This window comes from Patella vulgata, chromosome 2, assembly GCF_932274485.2.
Source record: "Patella vulgata chromosome 2, xgPatVulg1.2, whole genome shotgun sequence".
NCBI classification, from domain to species: Eukaryota; Metazoa; Mollusca; class Gastropoda; family Patellidae; genus Patella; species Patella vulgata.
The window spans coordinates 72,219,617-72,242,117 of NC_065880.2; the positions used below are offsets into that span (position 1 = coordinate 72,219,617).

The window sequence follows — 22,501 nt, forward strand, 5'->3', positions numbered from 1 at the left end:
ATAATTTCAAGCCAATCATCAATTTGTATGGTTTCCAGTTATCGTACGTGTGTAGAACGACTAATCACTAAAAAAAAACAACGGCAACAAATCACGAACGATAGAAGTATCAATTTCAAGCCAATCAACTTAGATCCGTTGATCGTGTAACTACTCATCACTAAAACAACAGCTAATCACGATAACAAGTATGTTTATTAATGACAAAACTCTAATCAAGTACATGATATACTTTTTCCTGGACTATCTGACCAGGAACCAACTCGCATCGCAGGAAGTAGATATAGTTTCGTTGTTAAGGCAAACATCAGTTTCGGACATGCGCAAGTGCCCAGGAGAAAACACACACCAGGAGTCAACTCAAACTATCACACCGGATGTAGAATAAGGTCATTGCGAGGTACGACTCATGACTCCCCTACACACCCCACCCCCTCCCCTATACACCCCACCCCATCACCCATGAAGGCCGATGTGTGGGGAAGGAGTCAAAACGATAGAGTCCGGACTTGTTTCAATTTTCAGATGGTTCGGATGTTTTAATAATTGGCACGCAAATTTTCTTCTTGAAACGCCTCTGATCGTAATGAATTATTCTTCGAAAGTTATATCCAAGACCAAAACAGTACTAGCTATAGGTATAACCTGTCGGCGAAATGTCGATTTCATTCGAAGCTGTTTTTGTGGTGGTTATCGGTATAACCTGTCGGCGAAATGTCGATTTCGCTATTGGTTTGTGTATAACTTTAGGGAAGTTTAAGGTTGCATAATATACCTTTGCAAGGGTAACGGAAACTCCCGTGCTATAATCACAAATCGTAGAAGTATGGAGTACCCGCGCTATTAAACAACAAAACATTGTTTTTGACAATTCCATTCCAAGAAGTTTTTGTGGTGGTTATGATGTAAATATACTAAGTAATTTGTTATCTTCGTTTTCTTCGTGTAATAGTGATGTTTCGGGGTATGAATAATCACGAGATTTGGATCATTTGACTGGACTGGTATTTAATGACTCACATATCAAGCACTGTGTAAAGAATTAAATGAAATGAATATTAAGCACAACGTAGAGTATTTAATGTTTCAAATAGCAATGACATTGTAAAGTTATTAATGACTCAAATATCAAGTACAGTGTAAAGTATTTAATAATTCAAATACCAATTACCAATGACTCAAATATCAAGAACAACGTAAAGTATTTAATGATGCAACTATCAAGCACTGCGCAAAGTATTTAATGACTCAAATATCAATCACAGCGTAAATTATTTAATGACCCAAACATCAAATACTTTACACTGTAAATGACCCAAACATCAAATACTTTACACTGTACTTTGAATCATTGAATCATTAACTACTTTACACTACTTGAGTCATCAAATACTTTAAACTGCACTTGCATCGATACCTGGGTCGATGAGTATATTTTGCATTGTTCGCTATTAAATAATATTCTCTGTACTTTTATTTGTGTCATGGCTTTGTAGCTACTTAATATATGTAAGATATTTTGCATAACAGAATTTAAATCATTGAAATATATCGATACTCTTTGTAACACGAGTCAGTTTGTGTCAATACATTACAATTTACTGGCGTAAGCAGTTGCTTCATTAAATACTTTACATTTTACTTCCTGTGTCAAATACTTTGCCATATATACATCCGGATTGTTTGCGTCGGTATAGAGGATGAAGATATACCAAAGACGGTGTTGACTGTGAGACCATTTGGGCTCACTAATGACCCATCACCCTACCGACGACTCGTGCAAGGGGGTACAAACATGTTAAGTTTGGAAGAGAAAATGTAAGACATTTAGCACATAATATTTTTTAAGGATAAGTTATAGATAATCTAACGAAACTAGGGCTAATAATTGCCAAGTATTTAATGAAGCAAGTATTTAATGAAGCCTGTATTTATATAAAAATTTTCTTGGGATTTTTTCATCGTGGTTCTCCCCTTGTCAATAGTACAGAACATTCAGGCGGGACGAACAATAACCATTGGCAGTTCATAGTGTATTATGCCCGTCTTCGTTAGATCCGTGGGTGCAGAAAAGTAGGGTGCTAAACCCCATTTCATTTTATATAAATACATTGTAGTGTATTTTATATAGAGTATTGAGCTAATAATATTACATTTAAAGGGGCGTTAGGTAAGATTAGATAACGAGCTGACAGTTCTCGCTATAATAGTTTTAAAAAAATAGAAAATGAAAACAAAATATGCTGAGAATTTCAGTCAAATTGCTTCACTCCGAACCGAAATATTTGCTATTGAATTTTAGACTAATCTTGGTCGTCATTTCTGACATTGGCATGATAACAAACAAAGTCTTGATTATCCATTTTTACGTTAAATTATCCATCGCAAAATGTATTCAAACCCAGTAAATATCGCAGGCTAACGATGGCTTCGAGAGTTGATTATGGTCTGGATAAGTTAATGTGCAATTAATAATTTAGGTAACATTTCAGGCTAACAGAAAGACAATAGGAAGATTTAGCTCTTGCATAATGCATGTTTAAAGAATTTAATGAAGCAAGTTCACGCATTAATATATATTATATTTATGGAGCAAATAATTAAATACGGTAAGATATTTTTGTTGTTCAAAATTATTGTTTTAAATCTAACATCCTTCATCTTCAGCTTACGAATATTTCCACGGTATGTATGTATGCATTAGTATATTATTTATGGGGCAATTAATTAGATGCGGTCTTAGGATACTGTAACTGATTTGATTAATAAGCCATTAAATATAAGTAGGTTTCTTTTTTGTTAATACATTTTTCTGAATTAAATATTGTACACGGGGTTTTAAGTTATAAGTGAATGAACAGAGAGTAAAATTAAATTTTCCTCTATTAGATTTCTATCATGTGGAATTAAAAAACTCATTCATCATTGTAATTATTTTTAGTCTCCCGTCTGTTAAAATACACAGGGAAGTTCTGTAGTGTTTCCCCAGAGTAATAGCTTGCCTTCAACAAACATGATTTATTTAATATGGTGTCATTAATCACTGTCAATAACTTTCATCTTCAGTCACAGTTGGGGATCTATAAACATATAATAAAAAAATATTCATACAAAAACCATTTTACTCCCACGTAATAATAGTTCCAATATGAAAATCACAAGTCACAAATTATAGAAGTTGAGATGGATCAATTCTCCACAGTTATATCAGGCTGATTTGATTGTATGATTACAGGCGCGTGTGCATGTGTGTTGGGGGTGGGGAGGGGTCCGGACACTCCACTGCTCCCGCTTGTTCTCTCATATATTATGTTCATTGAAAAAACGTCTCACTCAAAATCCAATACAGGTAGACGTATTTCTCTTTTGTTAAGGTAGCTAACTCAATAACATCCAATGTCTTCGACATTGCAAACACGAATTATTTGTTAATTAAATCAACATGCGCAATAAATACCATCGGTGTAGACTGGAATAACTAGAGGCTAGAGATTGCCATTGAAACTTCTGGCGTGTTTCACCCAACATAACTGATTAGAAATTACAGTAAAACAGAAAGGATTGGATGTAAATCAGTTTATATACATTCACATTACATTATTATATATCGGAATTAGATAGTGCATGGGGTTGGAAATTGTAAATGAATGACCCTAGAAGTCAGATAATGTCTCAGAGCTTCTGATTTTATAAATCTCTCTGCCCTGTACCCCTCGCTGTCGAAACTCCTAAAAACGCCCTAGGGTTGGCTTTATTTGAATTTGGCATCTTATAACTTTATGGTCTATCTAATAATCTTGGAATTCATAAAACATCTATTTATTTGTTAATGGAAGATAAAAATTGTAATTTGTTACTAAATATAGTTTTATCTTGTAAGATTGATTTTGAATAATATAGAATATAGAGACCGGTAGTCTACCCTGGTATAGTGGTCAATACATTTATGGGGTATTGGATATTACTTATTTATATATAGGAACCGTGGTGGCTCAGAATTTCCGGCGTGATTTCCGTCTGTCAGTTGTGCGGGGCGGATAGGACGAAAAACCAAGGTCCCTTGTACACTTCACGTTGGTGTGCACGTAAAAGAACCCTTGACACTTGGAATTTGGTAGTGCCGTTGTCTGCGCAAAAATGGCCTTCATAGCACACTGCATGGTGTATGCCTGTCTTCATTAGCCAAGTCAGAGCTGACAAATAGGACGTTGAACCTCATTTCATTTCATACAGGGGTGGTGATTCTAGTTCATTTTCTGGTCCAGTCAATTTTCTGGAAATGATATTTTCAGAAGACAACAAATTATCTTGAAGGAGCACGAACCCTTTGACTGAAGTTAAAATAAAGTGTTGAATTGTGTTGATATTCATGTTATTTCGATTACGTAAAAAGTCTGCATTTTACGATAAAGTTTTCATACGATAAAGTTGCAGTCGTCTCATTTGCTAATTTCATTTTCAAGCCCCACATCTACAAGGACACCGCCGATTCCATTATACTTTTAGCAAATAAATATATATGTGAAACGTCTCAACCACCAGAAACACATTCAAGTAGATGGTTTAAAATTCATCTGGAATGCAAAATTCTCTGGTGTCAGGGAATTCAGTCATGATTGTCAATGTCAAACGAATGGTTTGAATTGCTATTTTAAATGAACACATCATTGATAGATAATCTAAAACATCAAAATAGGAATCATAATGTAGATAATAATAAAACTAACCATTCAATTGAAACAAAACGACCGACTGGTTGTTCTGTTGCTGACAGTTTACATTTTTATTTAAAGAGTGATTAATTTCGATCATTTTTTATTATGTTTTCATGATACCAGAAGGAACCATAGGTCAGTGGCCCCATTTGACCCTCGACTTGAATTATATCGATGTCACTCGGCATCATTTTCTACGTAAACAATTACGCTAGACAAGTTAGGTCTGGTGTTTTGCCATTAGATGGACCCCATCCCCACCCGCCTCCTGCACCGAGCCTCCTGAACTGAGCCTTCAGACTATATATTTATCAGAGACGTAAGAAGAAAAGAATTATTAACGATGCATTATGTAAGATTTCGATAAAATGCTGACAGACAGTTCTGGCTATAATAGTTTAATAGAGAAGAATAGAGAACCAGATTTTTCGTACAATCAGGGGCCATAATCCCAGAAGTTCTGGTCTGAAATGTGACAATATCGAAAGGGACTGAGATCTTTGTGGTATAAAGATATATTTTAAGTTTCATCAAAATCGGACAAAAATTGTGACCTCTAGAGATTCCACGACCTTCGTATTACATACTTGTGCACAATTTGCGTACACACGGGGGCCATTTTGTCGTGCAGTTTCTTATCAATTTTCCCGAAATTCTAACTCAACCTCTATTATGTTGTAACTGTTACCACTAGAGGGTCTACAAGCTAAAAAAGCGATTTTTCGTACAACCAGGGGTCATAATCTAAGAAGTTATGGTCCAATGTGCGCGAATATCGAAAGAAACCGGGATCTTTGGGTTATAAAAATACATTTTAAGTTTTATCAAAATCTGATAAAAATTGTGACCCCTAGAGTGTCCACATGCTATAAACATGATTTTTCGTACAATCAGGGGCCATAATCCATGAAATTATGATCCGATACATGCTATATCGAAAGGAACCGAGATCTTTGGGATATAAACCTATATTTCAAGTTTCGTCAAAATCGGATAAATATTGTAACCTGTGTAGTGTCTACAAGCAAAATCAAATTGTGGATGGACGGACGGACGGGTGTATAAAAATAGATAATGAAAAAGGAATATTATATTGAAAATTTCAGTTAAATTACTTTATTTTGAGCGAAAGTATGATTCGTAGTCTCAATTTTCATTTCTACCATTGTTACGATAATAAACAAAGTCTCGATTATCCACTTTTAAATTCAATTATTAAATGGCGTTGGTGTTTCATTCTATTAAAACCAGGTTCATCATATGGTCTAGAAAGTGGATTATGTACTTGTCATGTGAATAAATGTCTAATTTATAAATTAAATAACATTTGAGGCCAAAAGAATGACCTGCAATAGGCATACAGATTTATCTCTTACACAATTCAACAACCCGTTCAACGCAACAAGGCTGGGTCTTGGTGGGTTTTTTTCAGAAAGACAAAGGCGATAATAACCGATAAAACAATTTGGAAAATATGGACATATTAATATGCTAGACGGATTTGTTTCGTTTTGGGATGTTTTCTGAGAGTTTTTACACCGGTACCGAACAGATTAAAACAAAAGTCCCAGTTTTATCTTTAACAACAAAGCTGCGGGAAGAATGCCAAAAAATAACAAAAATCAATTATCTTAAAAACATATAAAGAAATTTATATTTATGGAATGAAATAAAATAAATAGTCAGCAACATTTTCCATAAAATAATGGAGAAAGACAGGTTACTGAGAAATGGAGGAACCTTATTACAGACTCGTATCAAGGAACATACTAGCTGTTTTAATATATTCTATAATTCAGTCTTGTTTTTAGATTTGGGACACAGACATGCTTCTTTTTGGGATTCTCTATATGGTTTACATCCTAGAGCCATAACACCAGCATACATCAAATCCGCCGTGGTCTTACATCCTGAAAAATACCATAGAAATAATGAAGTATGTTCCACCGACAAATTAAAATCAGTAATCATTCAATTGAAAGCTTGATTTTCCCAGCAGCTAATGTGTTTCTGGAAAGAAAATTATTACGATTATTTGCAAAATCTTATAGATTTATTTTGGAACGGATTCAAAATTTCCATCATTAGAACGTTCGAGCCAGACCTTCTAATGCATGCCTGGAGCTTCAATGATTTTTATACAGTTTTTTTTTTTTTGTTCTATTTTTTATGATGATGCATATTTTAGATGAAAAACAGAGACTGCAATGCATTTAGTTCTAAACCGGAAATTATCGTATTTGTGGGCATTAGGTCTACGCTTTTAAGTTTTCATATCAAATAATTCATCTCTTTGCGTATACTAATGTAGATCTATTGTTCACAATGACCTTGGAGGGTAATAATTCGTCGTCAGAAAACTAGAATATTCTTGGTTTACTTCTAAATCCCCATTAGATCAGTAAGTCAACTGGCGCGGTTTCTATCCCAACTTGTGCGGGACAAGCAGTAGAGTCGTCTGACCAGCCTCGTGGGTTTTTTCCGGTTCCTCCGTTTTCCTTCCACTGCTAAAATACTCCTACGCACAAGCGAATTATTGAAATAAAATTAAACCGTATAATGTATATTATGTAAATCTCGAAATTATCTAGTTTGTGTCGAGTCGGCGTTAATCGCTCTCTAGGTGTGGGTGTCTAGTTTTTCGGATAGGCGAAAAACCTAGGTCCAATGTACACATTGGCGTGCACGTAAAAGAACCATTGACAGTTGGAATTCGATATATAAAAGTAGGTACACCTTACTAGTCTGTGCAGATAAGTATAAGACGTTAAACACAACTTCATTTCATTTCATAACAAACTCAGCATGTTTACATACAATCTTTTTTAGAGTGAAAGTATAAAAGCATGAGGAAACACTCCCAGCTACCAGACCTGATAATATTTGTAATTATCATTCTTGATCTGATAAAAATCAAATTATTCCATTCCCTTGGTAAATTAGATAATTAAATAAAATATTATATAATAATATTCATGGTATGGTTCACTTCACGCGACAACGAGTTCCTGGCATTTCTTTTTATCAAAGAATGTAATAAATCATGTATTGTACATCATATTTTTAGACTTTTCATATTAAAGTCTCTAACTAAGCGCCCCCCCCCCTCCAAATAAACACATTTTTATTAAAGAATGTAATGAACCATGTATTGTACGTCATATTTTTAGACTTTTTATATTAAAGTCTCTAACTGAGCGCCCCCCCCCCCCCCAAAAAAAAACCCCTTATAAACACATTTCCTGTGCTTACTTACGGTTACCCGACCAACCCTAATTTTTAAGGCGATATCGCCGACACTATAACCCAGGGTCTTCTGTAGACAAATTCCAAAACTGAAATTGCGGTATTGTTATCAGAAGTCGAAAATTAAAATTTCGGTATTATTTTCAGGAATCTTAGTCGGTCTGTCCAAAACATGCAGGAATATCAAAAACTAAAATTTCGGTATTATTTTCAGTAATCTTACTCTGTAATTATGCTACGAATTAGATAATACAAACTTCACGAACAAAAATAATAAAAATATTTTCCGACCGATGGACCACAGGTATTTTTTTCCTAGCCTAATCATGGGCCATTTTTTATTCCCTGTAAACAACAATGCTGTAAAAGTCAAATCTTGATGCTCAGTCCAACCATCGTTAAATTCCGTTCGGTATTTACACAGATATCATTAATTGAAAATTTTTCAAAATTCGACATCTCTACAGACAATATAAATGGGAAATGTCAAACCAAGCCAGCACCACTTATAATTTTCACCAAATTCACTTGGCAGTAGAATGGAAGCCGGGAGATATTTTGATTTTGTTTTCTTAATTAGATTTTAAATAATCAATTTGAGTATATTTAACTTGGATTAAAGATGCATTATGTAAGATTTAGATAAAGGGTTGTTTATTCTTGCTATAATAGTTCTAAAATAGATAATTCAAAATTAATATATTGAAAATTCCATTCAAATTGCTTTATTCTGAGCAACATTATCACTGATTGAAGTTTTGACATAGACTGAATATTATCCTAGCAAACGTTACATGTTAATCGAGACTCAGTCCCGTTTCTAAGTTTTTAAATTAAATCAAATGGCTATCGTATCTCAATCCATTTTCTGTGCCATCCGATACTCTAGAGAGTTGATTATAGGCTTGTCGTGTGAATAAATGTCTAAATGGTAATTTATATAACATATGAAGCCAAAATAAAAAGATTTAGCTCTTACATAATGCATCTTTAAGCGATAAAAAATAGTTCAGAAGCTTTAAGGTTAAAAAAAGACATAGTACCCTTACAGTGCAAACTAGTCTTGATGATTTTACAGCCCAAAAAATCCACACAGCCATATCGACACGATCTTGATCCAAAAAGTAAAAACCTTTAAAAAGTGTGCATTATGTAAGAGCTAAATCTACCTAGGCATAATCAACCCTCTGTGTCATCGGATGGCCCGGCTTCTAAAAGCTAAGCATTCGCCCCCCCCCCCCCCCCTAAATTAGATAGATAATCGAGCCTCTCGATAAATAAACTCATATTAATTCCGTATTCTATTATAAGCAAAGGAATAGTTGCCAAAACTAAAACACCTCAAACTGCATCATTATTGGTAATTAGTCTAGAAGTGATTGGAGAAGATAAATAACTAATCAGTCCGGACGCAATAACACGTAAATATACTGATTAAATTATAACACTGTGGTCAATTCATTGACGATGGTTAAAAATAACCAGACTTTCTAATGGCTAGGACACACTATGTGAAATTTTGAGGCGAATCATTCGGGCGAACCCTTCCCCGGCGAATTAAGTCTACATATTTATAGACACCGATATTGTGTGGCTAAAACCGCACCGGCGCATGCGTGAATTAAGTTTCAAACGACCTGATCGCCGGGAATCGGCACAGGCACTCGCCTTGTATGTCTGTTACGTTACTCAAGTAACATCGGCGGCGAATACTTCGGCCGAGCTATTGGTTAATACAGTTCGCATAGTGTGTCCCATTACATTGTTACAGTGATATAATCAAACGGTTTTTTTTAAATCGGGTAATAATTGTGACCTCCAGGGACCACAAGCTAATAAAGGCGATTTTTCGTACAGCCAAGGGCCATAATTCAAGAAGTTACGATCTGATATGCGCAAATATCGAAAGGAACCAAGATCTTTAGGTTATAAACATGCATTTCAAGTTTCATCAAAATTGAATTAAAATTGTGACCTCTACAGGGTCCACAACCTTGATATACCATATTTTTTACACTATTCGCGTACAAGTGGCGGCCATTTTGTGACCTCCAGGGACCACAAGCTAATAAAGGCGATTTTTCGTACAGCCAAGGGCCATAATTCAAGAAGTTACGATCTGATATGCGCAAATATCGAAAGGAACCAAGATCTTTAGGTTATAAACATGCATTTCAATTTTCATCAAAATCGAATTAAAATTGTGACCTCTACAGGGTCCACAACCTTGATATACCATATTTATTTACACTATTCGCGTACAAGTGGCAGCCATTTTGTCTGGCAATTTTGGTCCGATTTTCATGAAATTCGAACTCAACCTTCATTACGGTGTAACGGTGATATTACTCAAGTAACATCGGCGGCGAAGACTTCGGCCGAGCTATTGGTTAATACAGTTCGCATAGTGTGTCCCAGGCATAAGTATTCTATTTCTTTATGTTTAATTTACCATACTCTACAAATATCACAAACTGGGAGTGAACATAATTTTTTTTAACCATCTACTGCACTGAGATCGTGAGTTTAACTAGTAATATTTTCATTTGATTTTTTTAGCAAGTTAATGAGTGTAAGTAATAAAATATTATTTTTATACAAGATAGTATTGTAAATATATCAAAATTAAGACTGGGTAGATTAATAAATAAAAAAAATTGGTAAAGATAGCTACGATACGGCTCCGTCGCGATCACGAGGCTTTTGGAAAGGAGGTGGGAGTGTGTGGGGGGGAGGGGGTGGGGTTCCGTAACAGAAGGTCCTGGAACTCTAAATATCGAAAGGGGTCATGAGTGGTTGAAATTTTGACATAGGTGTACGGGCTCGATGATTGTTAGGGGGGCAGAACTGAAATGCCCGAAAAAATTCTCGTTCACATACGGCGGTGCCGGTCGCCAGAGAGTGCCGGAGGGCGACATACAGACAACTAATCGAAGAGACAAAAAAAAAAAAAAAAAAAAAATACGAGAAATTGATTCTCTATAATTGCCCATAATATAAAAGTTGATGTACAGCTACATGTGCTGTGTCTATAAATGAATTCTATTAATCCTTTAATGGTTGATGGATAAATTGTGTTTCTAAAGTTAGACTGTAGCACCACTAGATAAGACACAAAGAACAATATTCTTGAAATAAATCAACATCAGCAATCAGTGCCGTGTTTAGAATTGATATTGATTGTCCATGACGAATAAAATGTTTGGCCAATAAGTATGTGAAAGATTTGTTTTTTTGACAATGCACGATATCAAATAAATCTAATTATGTCACGTACGCTTCTATAATACAATGGTAAAGGCGGGGCATAAGAGTTTTTAACAGTTCCAGGCTACCAGCATGACGAGTGGTCTCGGACTCGAATCAGTTTGCTGACTTCGCAAAAATATTTTTTTCGTGGTAGACTCTCTGGTGGACGGACTGGTTTGAACATAGAAGTGAATTGGTTAGGTTGCTTCCAGCATAAAGAATGGTCTGGAACTCGAATCAGTTGGTTGACTTTGCTAAAATACATTTTTCGTGGTAAACTTTCTGGTTGACGGACGTTTCGAAGTGAAAGAAAATGCTAACTGGTGCAAATAGGAGCTAATTGGTTAGGTTGCGAATAGTGGTTAATTGGTTAGGTTGCAAATAGTGGTTAATTGGTTAGGTTGCAAATAGGGGCTGATTGGTTAGGTTGTAAACATGGGTTAACTGGTTAGCGTTAGGGATCAAAAACTCTGTGACCGAAAAGTCCCACATTAACATGTTCATTATTCCATTCTGTGGCAGATTACCTGTGGCCCCGGGGTTCAGGGACCCTTTAGAAAGTTAGAATACAGAAATATTTTCAACTGCTAAAACAACATATAATCATCTGAGGGCCCTCCTTGCGCCTTAATCCGGCACTGATCCTATTTCGTTGTTTGATTGCCTTTGAACATCGTTCACAGACTCTCTGTATTAACCACGAACAGATTTTATAAAATATCAAATACTGCATTTCTGATATATAATAGAGTTGCTCATATTAAATGCTACAACTAATCGTTACCCTACGGGGACTTATACATAATCTAATTTCATGTTTACTTTATAAAGTTACATTGACAAGAGGATTAGGGTGACACATTGACAATTCAGAGCAGACCCGAAGTACGTGTTTTCACTTGTACACAAACATATTAAGAGATTAGAAGCAGATCATCCTGGGCTTAACCTGTGTTGGTTTAACACGTGCTCAAACTATCGTCTGAGACGAATGGTGGCAGTTTTGCATTATTATAAAACGTGCTCTAACTTCCGGTAAAGCATTGTTTGGTTCATACGAAACTTGTGCTGTCTGTCTACTGGTTGACCGACATTTCCATTCCTAAATCGACGATTTTAGTCGAAAATGCTATCTATATTTCGGGTACTTGGAGAAATATTTATTCTGCTTCCTTTTAATACAATTAAACATTTTTATTTAGTCGTTGTGCGTATGAAAGATATAAAACGGATTAGAATTGCATTACACAATTGCATACTAGTGTTTGAATATGGCAGTCATTGGGGCCAGCGGTCTATCCTCAAAGTAGATAGTTTTCTGTGTGCAGATTGTGTTTGGTTTAGTAAAGTATGAAGTGAGACGTGTACCAGTATGAGATATCTGTATTATATCTACTTGAATATAGCTCACGATTCATATCAATAGTTGCTGTAACATGTTAAGTTATTAGTACATAATTGACATATGGTCAATCATTCTTGTGAGGAAATGAAGAATTGGGAGTAGGAATGCTGAATGAGGTATTTAAGTGCAGATTTATTGTGATTCGTTTTCATCACAAACGACAGTAATGACATTCTAAATGGTCAGTTATACTTCAGAGAGGCTGTGGCTCCCTATTGTTTGAAAAACTCTAAACGAGGGAACTTAGCAATTTGAATTATTGTCCGGTGTAAAATCTATCTAAAATGCCTTTTGGCTTCCTGTTAAAAGGACTTGATCCTAAATCTGGAACTTCATTTATCCACAGCCGAGACTTTCGCTCATCACATCATTGTGGTCAGTAGGTAACATCGGTCATTTAGAAGGGGATGGGGGTGGGGCATTTCGTTGGACAGCAACTCCGCCTGGAATCTAATGTTATAAATTAAAACCCAGTGTATAACATCGTGTTGTTTGTAGCCTGCCATCGCCATTAACCATTTTTTTTACGTTGTGCGAAAATAATAGAAATGTAAATGACCTTCTTATTCACACAGCAGACTTAACCTTAAGACATTAAGGATATTGTAAGGGTTCCTCTGTTATTTCATGGTTTAGTTTAAGTTAACATTACATAATGTTGAAATGGTCTACGTGCAACTACACTCGTAAAACACCGACCCCGGGAACTCTTGGTTAGGGAATCTACGTCATACTCACTGAGCCACCATGACTCAGAGATCAAAATGGCGTCAAATGCCAATAGATTTGATTACGCTGACGTAATAATAATGGAAACACAAGAATATGATGAATTTATCGAGACAAATTAAACATCATCACATTAATGTATTTAATTACACAAATAATAACAAGTATCACAGATAATATATATAATTTAAAATTAAATATAAGAGATTTGGTGTATATAAATAGTTAAAATGAAAAAAAAAAAAGAAAAAAAAAAGCAAGTTACATTTATACAATAAAAATTTATTATAAAAAAGCTTCAATAAGCTTCTTCGTCATAATAAAATGTACGATAGTAATATATGGACCTGGAGCCAAGAATGCTGCCTTGCCGCTATCATGGAATTATGGCGTCATATCCAAGTCCGTACATCGATGCGCAATTGTCCAAGGAACAAGCATGCCAAGTTTAATGTCGATCGTACTTGAATTAGTGGAGCCCCCAGGTAGAAGAACAAGATGAGTAGCGCTAATGGCCCCAAAAATGTTGTCTCTTGTGAGTCATACTAAACTTAGGCTGTCTGTCTACGGTTACCTCCGCTTGAGAACAGACATTAAGCTGGTTTTCCGACATTTTAAGTCCTAAATCGATGATTTTAGTCGAAAACACTAAGTATACTTCGAATTTTTTGGGGGGTATTTATTCTGCTCCATTTAATAAAACTGAAAAAGTTTATTTAGTCTGTGTGTGTGTGTGTGTATGGCACATGCGAAACGGAGTATAGAAACGCATTACAAAACAGTATACTAATTTTTGGATATGGTGACCATTTAAGACAGATGTTTTCTCGAAGAATGAAGTAGATGTAGATGGATCTCTGTGTGCAGAATGCTCTTGGGTGTGCAGAATTTCAATATCAGTAAATGGTGAATGGACCAACGTAAGGCAGTATTCGACAATACGGCAATATATACGCGCATACAGAGTAAAAATACAATAAATGTAATGTAGACATTAAATCAAAGCAAATGATATAATAAGAAATATTTGCCAATTGTTTTCAAAACGGACATCCGCTAATCTAAGTCTGTGATAAATGACTTAACGAACACAGATCTCTCACGTCATTAATAGGTAGGTGAAGTTGTCTTGACCGAAATTAAACTGGGTTAATGAACTGCTATAAGCATGCATATGGTGAACTATAGTTCATACTATAAAACAAATATTTATATTAACATGGTGTGGCTATAATAGTATGCGTATCATGGCCCGGTTTTCTGAGAACTCGGTGTTTCTTTCAGGGCGAAACTAAATAAATCACTGAAATAATGCAGGCGTCATATCACAAAAAGACCAGCGGCTGCCAGGCGGAATCCGCCCACATTTTGCAAGAGATGTATAGAGAACAAGCTAAAAACAAACACGATTTTTTGTTCAATCAGGGGCAATAATCCAGAAAGTTATGGCCTGAAATGTGCAAATATCAAAAGTGAATGAGATCTTTGGCATATAAGTTTCATCAAAATCGGATAAAAATTGTGACCTCTAGAGGGTCCACAACCTTCGCATTACACACTTCTACACAATTTGCGTACAAAGAGCGGCCATTTTGTCGGGCAGTTTTATTTCTATTTTTCCGAAATTCGAATTCAACCCTCATTATGGTGGAATGGTGATGCATTTAAACGGTTTTTAAAATCGAAAAAAATAATTCAGAAAGTTTCGATCCGATATACGTGAATATTGAAAGGTAGCGAGATCTTTGGGTTATAAACATGAATTTCAAGTTTCATCAAAATCGGGTGAAAATTGTGACCTCTAGAGTGTCCACAAGCTAAAAACGTGATTGTTCGTACAACCAGAGCCATAATCCATGACGTTATGGTCCGATACATGCCAATATCGAAAGGAACCGAGATCTTTGGGAGATAGACCTATATTTTAAGTTTCGTCAAAATCAGATAAAAATTGTGACCTGTAGAGTGACCACAAACAAATTGTGGACGGACAGACCGACGAACGGGCGCACGGACCGGGGCGACGACAATATACGACCACATTTAAATGTGGGCGCATAAAAAGACATTGTTTCATCATATAAACTATTCGTTTATTTTTTTTTCAAAACCCAAAATCTTGTTGAACTGGTATCATGTTGAACTGGTTTCAAGCGGAACTTTTCGTGCACAATTGGAATCGAACTCCCCAATAGCCTCATCAAAAATAACAGTACGTGACAAGCCATTTTCGATGGTTAAAGTTGCCAGACCGAACGGATAATAAGCTTCTCCCGGACATATTAGTGACGAATAACGCAGTCATTGGTCGGCAAAAGGTCCACAACTGGCAAAAATATTGGAAAACATCGAGATTTGTACTGACTAACGAAACGAAGACGAAAGTGAAAGTTTCTCGTTCACCTGCGTTTTTAATGATCCGATACCAGTCAGCCAACATAAGTGATCAATAATCGCATGCATGATCTGAGATCATATTTGACACACCTGGGCGTAGCTGGAGTGTGTGCCACTCGGGTTGTCATTCAGTTTGTAGCCCCACTCTAACTGAATCCGCCCACCTTACCACAAAGACCACAGCATATACACAACAAACATACCTTTCGACAATAACCAGTGTTTCGTGGAAAAATAAAATTCTGTCAGACATCTTGTAGCCTTCTACAGTACGGGTAGAAAGCAATTTTTTTGAAAAAAATGAATTAGAACTAAAGTGGCATCCCCCCGGAAAGAGGTACTGCCGCCTCGTCCTACCTTAGCTACGTGATTATTTATAAACTCAAGTCAAAAAGAAAGACAACCGCATGTTCCCGAGGGGGATGTCGTTCGTTTAAAAAAAGAAAAAGAAAGCAGTCATAAAATATCTTTAAATATGATGTGAATTTCATCTAATATTAAAAGATTCGTCTCCCTTTAGCTTAAGATTTCGTCATTTTGGACACGAAGCGAAATAGAGGGAGGGTTTAACGTATCTACTGTTCTGCACCGACTGGGCTAATGAAGACGGGCATACGCTATACAGTGTCATATGGGGGGAATTTTGACCGGACAGTGGCGCTACGGCCTAATCTTATCTCGAATTCCAAATGTCAAGGGTTCTTTACGTGCACGCCAATGTGTACACAGGGCCTCGGTTTTTCGTCAAGTCTGATCAACTAGAACACTGCCCTTGCCAGGGCCTCCGTCCTGCACCACCGACATGGTGAAACTGCGCCGAAAAATGTCAAAAGTTGCATTATTAGATCTATCTGGTATTGCTTCGTGACGGTAAGCTTGTATCTTGGTGTAGAATAAGCATGACTATAACACATATTTTCCTTGGGCACTATTGGGTTTAAGGCCCTTCTTTTATGCACCGGCATAATGAAGCCGGACATACGCCACACAGTGTGCTATAAGGAAAAGTTTGCCTACTCTTCCTTTATTTCTTTTACGTGAACATGAACCGAACGGTTAGACAAGGGGAAACTAGACTGGAAAATTTCGATGCACTACCTTGGTCAAAACTGGGATTGAACCCGCCACCTCCTGGGGACATTGAGTCTCCTTGGATAATAGGTAAAGTGCACATCTACAGGTTACGGTGTGTACAAAGTGTCATAAAGGTATACCCCGGAAAATAAACTTAGGTTGCTAGGCTACGAAACATATACCCACAAGCTGCTAATTAGAAATATGGGATTATAAATATGGGGCGCCGTTTGTAAATTAATTATTTAGCTTTTTATATAGCAAAAAACACTAGAATTTAATTTAAATTTATATATATAGTTAAATCTCGACTTTTGTGCAAATTTTTCACTTCTAATATTTAAACTAAAAATACAACAAAAACTCAATATTTAACATAATATATATAAATATTTCTTGATTTGTCTCTATTTTCATATTTAACATTTAGCATTGAATATTAAGACCAAAACAAGAGATTTGATGATATATAAATATTTAGCTAAATATTTAGTTAAATGTTTAAACATTTAGCTAAATATATATTTAGTTTAATGTTAAAATATTTAGTTAAACATTTATATATTTAGTTAAACATTTATATATTTAGCTAAATAATATATATTTAGCTAAATAATATATATTTAGCTAAATATTTATATATTTAGCTAAATATTTATATATTTAGCTAAATATTTATATATTTAACGAAATAATTATATATTTAACTAAATAATTATATATTTAGCTAAACATATAGTTAAATTTACAAAGCGCAACCGTACCACGCCGTTTGTAAAATAATTATTGTTGTAAGCGACTTCACACTAAACGATGACGTGGTGTACAACTTTCCATTGACTGCACAACACAGTACTATCTGGTACCTGAGCGCTCAGCTTAGTTCTTACACCCGTGATTCGGGCTACAAGTTCGTGGTCAGCTTCCATTTCTAATTGCTAGTAGGCCTATTGTGCCAAGGCTCACGTCGGGTACACGTCATCATTTTATGCGCAGTTTTATGTGTCGCTTACGATAATAGAAATATTGGCGGGACCACAAATATATATTTAGTTAAATATTTATACATTTAGCTAAACATATATATTTAGCATGATATTTATATATTTAGTTAACTGTTTATATATTTAACTATATATATCTATTTAGTTAAATATTTATATATTTAGTAAAATGTTTATATATTTAACTAAATATATATATTTAGCTAAATGTTTATATATTTAACTAAATATATATATTTAGTTAAATGTTTATATATTTAGTTAAATGTTTATATATTTAGCTAAATGTTTATATATTTAGCTAAATGTTTATATATATATATATATATATTTTAGCTAAATGTTTATATATTTAGCTAAATGTTTATATATTTAGCTAAATGTTTAACTTTAGATTTTTCAGTGATTTAGTATTTAGCATTTATACCTACGAAAAACAGCACATTTAGCTATATATTTAACTAAGCGATGTGAAATCAAGATATAACATTTAAAGTTTTTCATAGACCAAAAACTCGACTTTTAGCTAAAATATTTTTTGATATTTACATATATGCCATTTTTGTTCTAATATTTATCTAAATATATATATTCGGAGTTAAATCTAATGTTTTTTGCTATAAAAAAAATTAAATAATTATTTTACAAACGGCGCCCCATATATAAATGAAGCCTCTAACGTGCTATCAAAATTTCTTAACGAGGAATAACTCTAGAAGTGATTATCGAAAATTTATGAAATTCGACAGGGTTCTTCCTTAGGATGGGGTGGCCAACCGACATAAGTTTGATAATTGATAATTGCAGTCTATAAAAGTTCTACCACAAATTTGTAACAAAGCGGAATAACTTGTTGACTTGTTGCTTCTGTGCCAACAAGATATGAACGGCACGGTACGAACAGTTTAGAATATTGGCATATAAATAAATACCACTTAATAGACAGGCCTCACCTTGCAGAGCATCTTCAGAGAACACATTTTTTAATTTATGACATATTTTTAGTAAACATTCCTGGAATTTATCATCACATTTTTCTTTACTAAAGTTACAAGTATCATAGCAGAAATCATGTTTATCACAGCACTTGGTAACACCAGGCATAACTGTCGTATCAATCTGAAAAATATTAAAAACGTTAAATCAGTCAATGGGCCAATACATTTAATTGGTATTCAACGGTTCCCTTTAGATTAAATAAATTAAAGACAGGTCTACACTTTAAAGTCTCGGGGTGTGGGGGCGGGTGGCGAATGGTTGACGCGTTCGCGTTAGATCATAAGGTCTGTCATTGAGTCAAGCAGCGTCGTTTCGATTTTCGGCTTGTACGCGACAAAGATTAGGGTTCCTTGTCCAACCTCGTGCGTTTTCTCCCTCTGCTAAAGACTACTACGTGCAAGCGACTTATTGAAATACAATTGAACCATACGTTAGTCCCGTTGTGACTCTTTAAAGACTCTGATAGTGATTTGATCGACAGAAGATCCCCATGTAAACTACAATATTGTAAAAGTCGTATTTCTATTAGGAATATCAGGCCAAAAATGGTTCAATTCCATTCTTTTACGAGGCAGAAACGTTCTACATTTCTTCGAAGTTGTACTTTCCACCATTTTGAAATCTACAGTAATCACGAGAAGTATGAGAAGTATATACAGTATATTAACTTTGGTTCAAACGCACCGGCATCTGATAATTATTGTACAAAACTTCGCCATTCAGATTAGGGATTTATCAAAACAATAACAGTATTAAAACTTACCAGCACATTTGATATACCACATCCATTACTTGAAGGTTTATGATGAGGATTGGGTACAGGTTGTTCACCTTAATAAAATAAAAATCCGATAACAAGAAGTAATTAGGTTTTATGAATAATCTATATAAATAAAATCAAAGTGTGTATGTTTGTATGTTCGCCAATCACGCTTCGTCGCGGCACTCCCACCCCCAAATATGTGGTATTAAATTAATCAACATAAACCCGTGAATGTTTTAGACCACCTGGGCCAATTGGGCCTGCGCCCCAGGCGAACCACGCTTTGTCGCGGCACTCCACCCACACATATTTGGTATCAAATTAACCAGCGTGCCCCCGTGAATGTTTTAGGCCCTCGAATTTGGGCCCCGGGTGAATTTGTTCCCCGGAAGACTTTGGGCCCCTGTCGAATTTGGGCCCCGGACGAAGTCGGGTATACTGCTAACTTAGCATAAGACCAACAATTTCATATAATACATCTTAACTACAATTTAACCCTTGGCCTTAAACACAATTTTAAATTCAGTCAGCAATTTTTGGGACAGGGATGGCGTTATACGTCAGAAATAGATAGAAAGCGTACCTATCAGAAAAGCGGACCTGGGCTTGCACTGGTCGGGACTAGAAAGAGTGCACTCCTAGAATAGCACTGAACTACGTTCGCCTAGTACATGAACTAAATGAACTAAAACAGTCAAAATAGAAGGCGTTTAGCACAACGAAAATTTGGGTAAAGTTTCAGTCAGCCAAGAGTGTGGGGGAGGGGGCATTAGTGGTCTGCATCCATTTATTAAATAGAGTTGCTTCCCTTATATCAATTCACGTTTACAATAACATTGTCGGTGCAGTTTGGAATTCGTATTCAGAACTATTTATGTCAGGAGTAAATATTGAACCTACCGTTGGGACATTTGTGAACACATCCATCGGCATCTCCTAGGAGATCAAATATAGAATCTACAGCAGTATCAAGAGACGATAACAGGTTATCGATATCGAAGTCTATGCCATTGTTTTCCACTCGTGGAGAGGCTTCGCCACACACCGACGCACAAAATAATACAAAACAAAACAAAACTTTCGTGGATATCCATTCATCACTTCTTTGATCCATGATTATTGATTATATAGTGATTTAAATCAGGTCCTACTACCATGCCCATTAAAATCGGCATCAAAATTAGTCTAACCAACACAAAAAAAAAAGGAGTTCCGTGATCGTAAATTTTGTTTCTATTTTTAGGTGTTGTTTACGTTCTCAAATTTGATTGGCTGTACTACTTGCTCTACATGACAGTGTAGAGTACGATAGTATCAAGAAATGAAATTGAACTTAAAGGACAATATTGGTGCCAGTCATTATCACATATGTGATAGAGCTGGTTAAACACATTCCAAATATAATTTTATCTCAGAGATCATTGCTACGATAGTTGAGTAATACAGTTTTTCTGAATCGGAAGTGACGAACGCCAAAGGAAAACACGAGTCGCCTCTCTATATAACTGACTGATGTGACGAATGATAACGGATATACGGGCGAATTTCTGCTCACTAATAATTCCTTTGGAGACCAAAAGTTGTTATATGGGACTGTAAGAGGATACCTGACAATTCAATAAAGTAATTAAATGTCATTAGATAAGAGAACACGAGAAAAATAGAAATAGTCCGTACATTCCCTTGTTTATATTCATTCTTTTCCTTATAAAAACATGGTAATGCACGGACTTTTTCTGTTTTTCTTTTGTGTTCACTTATCTAGTGACAGTCAATTCTTTTTATGAATTGTCAGATATCCTCTCACAGTCTCACACAACAATTTTTGGTCTTCAAAGGAATTATTAGTGAGCAGAAATTCGCCCGTATATCCGTTATCATTCGTCACATCAGTCAGTTTTATAGAGAGGTGACTCGTGTTTTCCTTTGGCGTTCGTCACTTCCGATTCAGAAAAACTGTATTACTCTGCTATCGTAGCAATGATCTCTGACATAAAATTATATTTGGAATGTGTTTAACCAGCTCTATCACATATGTGATAATGACTGGCACCAATCCTTTAAGTACATCCTACTTTTTTGCATCAACCGAGGAAGACGTACAGGGGATATTATGTACTGTTGTGAAGGAAATTTTGCCTGGACAGAGCTCTGCGTCTCCGCCTACTTTTCATCGAATTCCCTAACATACCGACTGGACCTCGATTTATCGCCCCAACCGAACTACTAGACGCTGTTCCTTAATAGGCCCTTAGTCCTCTATATACAACCTTTTTAAATGTGGTCCCATTAATATTTTTCAGTAGGAATTTTCATCTAAATCGGACAAAAATTGGGGGCTTTAGAGGGTCTGCATCCCACAAACTTTGTACAATTCACATTTTGCCTACTTTTTCGCTCACTGGGGATCTCGTCAGAAATATGTCATTGTGACATATATACATGCAATAGAGACCCGTTATATGTTAAACTTTGATTTAATAAAAAAATAAGCCAAGTGAGGCTGATGTCCCCCGCCGAAATCCCAAAATAAATAGATGACATATTAATTAATCACACATTTATTTTTTTCAAAAGTATCGGGCAATCAAACTGATTACCAACTATACACTAAGTTTCATCACTCTCTATCAGATAGAATCAAAGTTATGTTGTCCCAAAGCATCGACCAATGAAATTGCTTAGCTCTGCTTAGCTAATATAGCTTTAGCTCGAAATGTTATAATCATTGAACTCAGTCAAGACATTCACCTAATGAACATCTATATCAAGTTTAAACATTCTACCTCAATTAGAAGCAGAGTTGTTGTGTCCCAAAGTCTTGACCAATCAAATTGCTTATCGCTCCTTAGCCTAAGCAGAAAATTCTCATCATCGAACTTAGTCAACGTAATAATATAATGAATCTATACTTGGAGTT

At 35.5% G+C, this 22,501-nt stretch overlaps 1 protein-coding gene across 1 annotated transcript; it reads right to left on the bottom strand.

The window, feature by feature from the left end:
- Positions 1-6,341: 6,341 nt before the first annotated feature.
- LOC126810998 (group XIIA secretory phospholipase A2) lies at positions 6,342-20,827 on the bottom strand. The gene is made up of 4 exons (XM_050536459.1): positions 20,482-20,827; positions 19,582-19,649; positions 18,773-18,938; positions 6,342-6,625 (listed from the first exon to the last, which is right to left on the bottom strand). Exons 1-4 carry the CDS (start codon positions 20,693-20,695, stop codon positions 6,504-6,506), a joined length of 570 nt encoding a protein of 189 aa, XP_050392416.1. The 5' UTR covers positions 20,696-20,827; the 3' UTR covers positions 6,342-6,503.
- Positions 20,828-22,501: the final 1,674 nt, after the last annotated feature.